This window comes from Trichechus manatus, unplaced genomic scaffold, assembly GCF_000243295.1.
Source record: "Trichechus manatus latirostris isolate Lorelei unplaced genomic scaffold, TriManLat1.0 scaffold00101, whole genome shotgun sequence".
Classification (NCBI taxonomy): Eukaryota; Metazoa; Chordata; class Mammalia; order Sirenia; family Trichechidae; genus Trichechus; species Trichechus manatus.
In genome coordinates this window covers 4757337-4765590 of record NW_004444037.1, presented here as the reverse complement: position 1 = coordinate 4765590, position 8254 = coordinate 4757337, and the positions used below count along the sequence as shown (strand labels likewise).

Genomic DNA, 8254 nt, shown 5'->3' with positions numbered 1-8254 from the left:
TTTTTTTTTTTTTTTTGCTTGATGATGATGTCTAGTTGCATAACATCAGTTAGAAGTTACATAGCTTTTCCTCATTTTAACTTCTTAGTGCTGGCACAGCCATTGCCAGCAGTGAACTTGCACTAATACAGGCCAACTGAAACACACATTACAGAACATTTGAATGTCGTTTTATTAAGCGATGTCACAGTTTGTTTTCTCAGAAATTTAAAAGCATACATTTGAAAACATCCTATCATCTTTAATTTAACCCTCAGAGTTGAACAACCTTTTTTTACATCACTACATCTAACTTGTGGTTGATGTGGTTTAATTACCACTCTCTAAGGGAGGCAGTCCCTGGGTGGTGCAAACAGTTAATGCTGGGCTGCTAAGGGAAAGGTTGGTGGTTCAAGTCAACTCAGGTGCCTAGGAAGAAAGACCTGGTGATCTACTGAAAAATCAGCCACTGACCTGTAGAGCACAGTTCTACTCTGACACACATGGGGTCTCACCATGAGCTGTAATTAACTAGTAAGGGATCCCAAAAGCTAAACACTGCCCTGAACCTAGCCTATGGGACTTGAGAGCTGCCCTGGGAGCCCTAAAGTGTCATACCGTGTTCTAATGCACACCAGCAACAAGTGTCCTCAAATTTCTAGGCTTTAAATATTCAAACACTGCTTCGTTAGACAGTGCTGTGTATGGAGGTTTTGCTTCTTTGAAGAACCAAGTAACAATATGTAAAGACAGCAAACATTTTTTGTAGAAGAATTTGCAGTGTGTATACACCGTTCCACCTGTATTTAAGGACTTTAAATGAACTTTAATATGGATATGATAATGACAGGCATTAGAAGCTGCTGTTTGTTTTACTTACATTTCCCAAAATGGGCAAAATAGGGGTAAAGGTGAGGCAAAGTGTGCCACTGGTTCTGTCATACTAGCCTTCGGCTGTGTTGGGGAAGTCATTATACAAAAAGCGCCCATAAAATAGAGAAGGCAGCAAGTGAAACCACAGAAAGGTTGGCGCTTTATGAAGTACATTTGAAAGGAGTTACCTTTATTTATTGAAATTTTCTGAAATGAGACTGGGAGGGATGTTCAGGGGCATCTGGACTGGGCCCTCCACTACCACCCTGAAGTAAATCAGACATGCATGCCCATGAAGAGTCATCATGAGCACTAGAGACTGCACCCCAAGTGAGAAGAGCTGGTTCTCTAAAAAATTACGCTGAACAACAAAACCACAAATTAAATACAAGACACTGAAATCACTCTGATGAGACAACACAAAGATATTTTAAAACAAATAAATACACTTAGCCATTTTTATTCAAGAAACCCAGAAAACTGCTTTCAAAGCAATTGCTTCTTTAAACCACTCTCTGAATTCTTCCATTAATACTCACTATTTTGATTGTCACTTAATGCAGCACCTCAGTGTTTGCTGGTGGTGGTGATGGCCACTTAATAGTCGCTTCATAAACAATCCTATTTCACTAAAGAGCATTTCCCTGGGAAAACCCAGACAGCTTACAAAATATTGTTAAATACTCAAAACAGAACCTGTGAAGTATTTGTTTATTTAAGAAAAACAGGGAATGTAGTGTTAAACTTATGACATGGGGGGTGGGGGGAAATATGCAAAACAGTCACACAGAAGGAAAGTTTTAATTTTTAAGTACCTCCAAGTCCGCTTAATTTTTTGTGAGCTGTTTAACACTTTTAAATATCCTAAATTAAAACTATATCAACAAAATTTATCCCCAGTGTTTCCATAGGAGACATTAAAATAAGACCAAATTATACGATTTTTTTTCTTTAACCAAAGTAGTATTTTTTTTTCATAGTAGCATTTTTCTCAGTCCTTTTTGTGCAAAAATATTTTAAGAGCAATTCAAATGGAAAGGCTGAAATGACATGCCAACATTTCAGGGCACATTTAAAATACTCAGAATAATTCTCAAAATTATCATATTCTAGAATACTACTACCAATCACTTTTAGGTTAGTTTTGTACATCCACTCACACTGATGCAATTTTCCTAGACCTCTGAAAATAAACAGGCTCATTGGTCTCTTTTGGTGTCCACACAATAGGCAAGATAAGTTTACAATAGTGTCTAAATGGAACGAGGCATCTACAATCTCTTGACTCCACCACATTCAAAATAAAAGTCAGTTCATTTGGCTACCCTGAAATCACTCCCATAAACCTACTATGGTTCACTGGATCTAAACATTTCTCAGAAATGTGTCATTTTATAAATTCACCTAAGTGATGATTTGGGGATCCTTTAGAAATAGTTAATGCCTAAGATAATAAACTTTATCAAAATGAATAATTGTAATAAAGTGCTTTTTACATTTCAAAATGATGCTTTTAGACTGTGGCATGTTGTTTTAACAGTGTGTGCTATTCCTCATATGAAGGATCCCCAGGCATGAGAGTTGCAACTTCTCACCTGTCTCATAAAGCAGCAGCACTATCTTTTGGTAGGCTGACAAGAGGCACATTACCCATGCGGATGAAGCTATAGTAGCGCTATGGCAAAAAAAGGGAGTAAATTAGAAAAGTAGGGGGCATGTGGAGGGTTCCTAGAATACTTATAGTAATTATATACAAATATATTAAATATACTATAAAAATAGTAGACTCTTTTCCTTTGCAATTACTTCAGAAGCTCCTTTTAGAAGAATGCTCACCCAAACCAAACTTAAAAGGTTCTCTTTCTCCATTCACTATTAAAATGGCAAGTGCCCTTCTTCTTCCATCATTTAAAAATTCCAATCCACCTACTCCTGGCTAGACTCACTCAACAATATTAATATCCAGTGTTTATACCTTCCAACACTGACTCCCGTGGGACTAAGAACAGGGTTGCAGATATTGGAAAGGTTATAGACTTGAACGAGTTTTACGTAAATGTTTATCAACAAATTTTTAATCGCCAAAGAAATGCAAAGAAAGGAAAAAGCAGAAACAAGCAATACTAGAGTAAAATGCTGTTTGCGTTCCACTTAGAAAAAGTCTGCCTCAGTATAGCAGAAACATTGTAAAACACGTTGAATAATAATCCAGTCTAAAAGAATCTTCACCTGTCTGTATAGAGGAGGAGAAACAGAGTTCTAGTTTAAGTGCCCTTTTCTAACTAAGGCTTCTTGAACAAGGTTCATCTCCAACACAATGCCCGTTACAGAGCTGGACTGCTTCAGTGCTTATGATTAACTTCAAGCAGACGGCTTTAAGGCAATGACCAAAAACTACAGCACTTCTGCAGAATCCAAATAACATTTTCACTATTCTGCACTGAGTATAACAAACCACTCAAAATCACTGGCATCTTTTTATCTCTAGTTCATTCCTAAACCAGATTTAAGTGACAAAGCAAAGCACAGGACTCTAAAATTACTCCATCAACTTAGGATGGAGTTCAGAGATTGAACTGTAGTATTTATTTACACACACACAACCCCCCCCCCCCACCACATTCACTTTTCCTCCAATATTTTCCACTCTAAAACTGGAGTACTTTTAACTGTCTAGGTTCTGGTTTGATGCCACCCGCAGCAGCAGTTTTCATTACTAACCCTTGCAGGTAGGTCTCTCTTCTAGTTGAACAATTCTGAGTCACCCAGTGCCACAACAGCCCAAAGTAAGATAACTGCAGAGCACCTAGCATTTTTCCTTATCTTCAACATTTTCTTCCATACCTAAAAAAGTGCCACTCAGAATAGAATGTTTTTAAGAAAAACTGAATACTTGTGAGAATAAAGCAGAGGGACAAATATGATTTTTAAGTAGTTGAAAGGTGTTTTCATTTGGTATCTTCATGGTTTAGATTTGAGATTTTAAACAACTTTGGCTACAGAAATAAATGAAGAACAGACAACTGCTGCATCTTCATCTGAATGCTCAAGTCTTGATTCGGGGAGAGGACAGGGACAGCCTGTCAAGTTTAAGAGGGAAAGAATGAGCTAAGAGGCACCTAGTGCTTACTTGCTCTTCTAACACTTGATTCTGACAGCAAAAGAAAAGCAGCTAGCTGCTCCTTTAAATTCAGCTGCTGTTAATTCCAAGCAGGAAAAAATGAGCTGTGAGGAAAAGAAAGGAATTATAAAGGAAAATTTTGTCTAATTTTCTTTCCAAAATATTTTTGGGAATAGAAAATACTTGAAGGGACTAGGGGAGGAGAAGGTAAATAAATAAACATAGTCTACAGATTTACCTTGTGGCTTGTCTTATGCTATGCTTCTGTTAACCTAAGTACATAGTACTCACAGTTCACCATCTTTTTAAAAAATACAAGCCTTAATATAATAGTTCTTCAGATCTTTCGTTAGCTAGATCCGTATCGCTAAATCTCACCAATAAATAAATGAGGCACAACTCAGATATAAATGGAATGGCATGATAAGGTCAAAAAAGGCAATTTGAAGAGGGGAGAAAATATGTTACTGTATTCTATAACATGAATTTTGTCTGCATATATGTATGCTCAAATACAAACATTCTGACAACTATTCTTGACATTCATGGGAATGTCAAATTTCTTCTAGATGACCATGTACCTAGAAGAATTCCTTGATATTTAATTATTGATTGGTATCATGCTTCTTTTATAGAAGGATAGGTACCAGCTTTCTTTGGTTGTTTTATTTTCTTTTTCAACATTAACGTTCTAATTTAAGTATGTGGCCAGGTATAGTTTTCTACAGAAAGACAAAGTATACACCTAAAGGATGACAGTAAGCGGAGGGCAGGAAAGGCTTAATAACTGATTTAGAATTTCTCTGACCCCTTTATCTAGCAATTCTGCATTAGGTTATTTTCATTACTCAAAACGTTTGTTTTTAACAACCTCAGCTCTGTTATAGTTTAAAACATTTTCCTTTAAGGTCAGTTTTGATTTACTATAGGTTGTTCTTCTCCCTTTCCTCAGTAATAATTTTTTATATTCTAATAAGATATTTCCCTTTGTTCTGTAGATGTGGATTTTATTATCAGTACCATAAAATCTATAAAATGCTTTTTAAAAAGTATGTGTAACTTCTGTTGGAATTTATTACCTTTACAATATTGCCGTATGAAATCTTAGTTCATGTTCAGAAAGCATGTGAGTTACAACATTCTAGTGTTATAGTGAAGGCAAAGCCAATTCCTACCCCTTCTTTTTTCTTTGTAGGAAAAACAAGTTCATCTTGTGCAAATACTTACTGGCAATTCTTAAATGACTATTTAGCTTTAAAGGAAGTTAACATGCTAATTTAGGGAAACACTTTTGGGATCACATTAATGATTTTGATAGTAGGATGTCATCTTTTATTTCTAAATTATTCATCCCTCCTGTCCAAGAGACTCAGAGCAGTCTTCATAGAACTCAGGAGAATAATAACACTGACACCCACATGCTGTTAAAAATGCACTAAGGTTTCAAAATTGCTACTGAAACCAGACAATGAGTTCAAGATGGTGAATTATCACCTGAATTAAAATCAAGGCACTATGGGCTTTTTTTTTCCCTCAAATAACCCTGAATCATTTCTGACTAAAAGAAGCATTGAAATTGTGAAGGATAATAAAAAGATTCCAACATATCCTAAGAGTTAAAATTCCCACCACTGAGAATGTTAAAAAGTGCCTAAAATGTGTTTTCTGTGCAAATTTTACTCCTATAACTGAGACATTCTTGAAATTACTTTCAGGCTTGTTGAAAACCATTTACACAAATATTTCCAACTGAACTATATTAAAATATGTGATCAAAAATTCTCAACCATCTAAAATAAAGCAGTGCAAATCCTATTTTCAAACATACATAATTGAAAAATAATGAAATGAGGGTATTTCTGAATAACTTGAAAATCTCGTTACATCAATAATTTAACCTGAAAAAAATCCATTCCCAGCAGCACATCATACCGCACTGAACAAACTGTGACATCACAGCTACAAGTATGAGCAAAAGACTTGTGCCCAGCGGACGGATTTACCAGTAAGCGCCGTACAAACCAGCTTACGATAAGCAAGGTGCACACGGGCTTAAATGTGTTTACTTACTAATCTGTAGTGTACAGTTTCACAGGGGTTTTACCACATCTCTGATGTGGTGAAAAACAGGTGAAATTGTACAAGTAAGCCCATGTGTACCTTACTTATTGGGCAATCCGTCCCTGCTTGTGCCCCAGAAAACTGAATAGAACGTTATCGTGCTGTAAACAAAAGGGAAAACAGAGGATGTATTAGTTTGCACATGGTGGCAGAATCTAACGAATGTATTCATACCTATAAGACATAATGCTTTCATGCAGCATACAAAATGTTTTGCTTTCTCTCCTTTTATCCACACATATACATAATATTTTTACAGCATCTGTACAATAGAGAATTTGAACCCACACAACATTCTGAAAGTAACTACTGTTCCATCATTATCTGAAAAGGGAGAGGGGCTGGGGAGGGGTATCTACTGAGTCTACTGGACTGTCTTCATGGCATCATTGTAAGCAAACCCCTGACATGGCAGTGGTGTGTCCTCTGTAACACTCAATAACAGGCACAGAACCACAAAAAGTTACTAACATTGTTAGTGCCTTTCTGATTCACTGGAGGTCATGTTTCATAGCTGAGCTTCTTAACATTTGGCAATATACTCTTTTCCACTGAAAAATATCTGGGCAACTAAAACACTGTCAGAATTGGTGACATCCCTATGATCATCTCCTGCTGGCTGGTATTTAATGTACATCTGTAGCGCTAGGCAGCATTTTCCCCAACAACTAATTCCAGGAACTAGAACACTTAATACTGCGTCTCATGAAGCTGCTGGAACTTTCCTCCTATCCTCAGATCATCTGAGCAACTCCTTCTGGGCCAACCCCTTCCTCCCCTGATGTCAGAGAGGAGGCCTGTGTGTTACTGTGGTTGAACCTTGGAAGGATCAGTCAAACTGTCAGTCCTGTGCCGACTGAGCTGCTGCTGTTGCTGAGCCTGGTGCTGCTGGTGACGTGACTGAGGGAAAGTGCTCTGTTGCAGTGGAAATGCAGCAGAGAGGATGAACTGAGCTGAAGGATTCCCATGGAGCAACCTAGAAGTCTAAAAAACAAATAGATTACGCAACATTGCTTACCCTCACTATATTGTCCACATAAGATTTACTCAAGTTTTCCACTGTACATAGGGATGAGATCCTGAAGTTCTACATCATCAACATAATTCTTACTTCCTCATATAAGAATCATACTTTGGAAAATTCTTATGAGGCTATCCCTCTTTCTGAAAGTATACATGACAAAATTTCATATTTTAAGAGTCTGAGTTGGAGATTTTATGGTATAGAAAGCAATCTATGTCTGGCAACAAACCACACATTCTTCCGATTTATATGTCTTAAAGACCTAAATTTTACAGTAAGATTTAAGCATAGCTATGAAATATGAAAACACGAGGGCAAATGGACAATGCCTTATGCACACAGGCTCATTCAGTTGGTGGAGCGGCAGTGTACGCGGTCGACAGCATGAGTCCTGACTGCTGGGTTCCAACTCTGGCTTCCCTATCTGCTAGATGTGTGACTTGGGCAAGGTATTTACTTCTCTGGGCCTTAGTTTATAGAAATAATAATAGTGCCTGCCGTACTGGTTTTTTATGAAGATTAAATGAGTTTAACCATATAAAGTTCCAAGAACAGTGCCTAGCAAGTAATAGGAGTCTAATATTAGTTGTTAATATAACTGCGTAAAAGCACCATAGAAATGAGGGCAGAGTTAGTCTTAAGTCTTATATGTAGCAGTGTGGTATAACACAAGCAAAATAAAACAAAGAACAAAGGCACAGTAAGATAGTAAGAGGCTCGGTGTTTGAGTTTTACCCTGCCATTTATTAGCTGTGTGACCTTGGGTAAGTCTCAGCTTCTATGAGCCTAAGGTTCTTTTACCCAATTTCTACTGTGGCATGCTGTTTATAAATCTATATCCCTAGGACACAAAGGAAACCAGCTGAAAGAAAGTGAATTTTTAAGTGAAAGCCCTTTCCCACTACTGCAAATACAACTTGATACAGGGTTCCTAATTTTAAAACGGAACTGTGGTGGGTGGTTTTTTCAAATGTATATGATGGACACATGTACTAACACACACACACAAAGGACAGAGCCTTAAACTGTAGTGACCATTAAGCTTTGCCAAGGATCTCTTGAGAGTCTGCTGTTATCAGAAAAAGTTACTGTGGAGCTAAAGAATTCAGGATATTTATGGTTGGATCTCCACGAGC

At 37.2% G+C, this 8254-nt stretch overlaps 1 protein-coding gene across 6 annotated transcripts in view; it reads right to left on the bottom strand.

Annotated features, from left to right (window-relative positions):
- Positions 1–3471: 3471 nt before the first annotated feature.
- The window catches only part of CLOCK (clock circadian regulator), a 144599-nt gene continuing 139816 nt past the window's right edge, over positions 3472–8254 (bottom strand). For all 6 annotated transcript variants that reach the window (XM_023737328.1, XM_023737332.1, XM_023737331.1 and 3 more), the window contains one exon: positions 3472–7078. In XM_023737328.1, the coding sequence (XP_023593096.1) occupies positions 6899–7078 (180 nt within the window). In that variant the 3' untranslated portion in view covers positions 3472–6898. The remainder of the gene's footprint in view (positions 7079–8254) is intronic.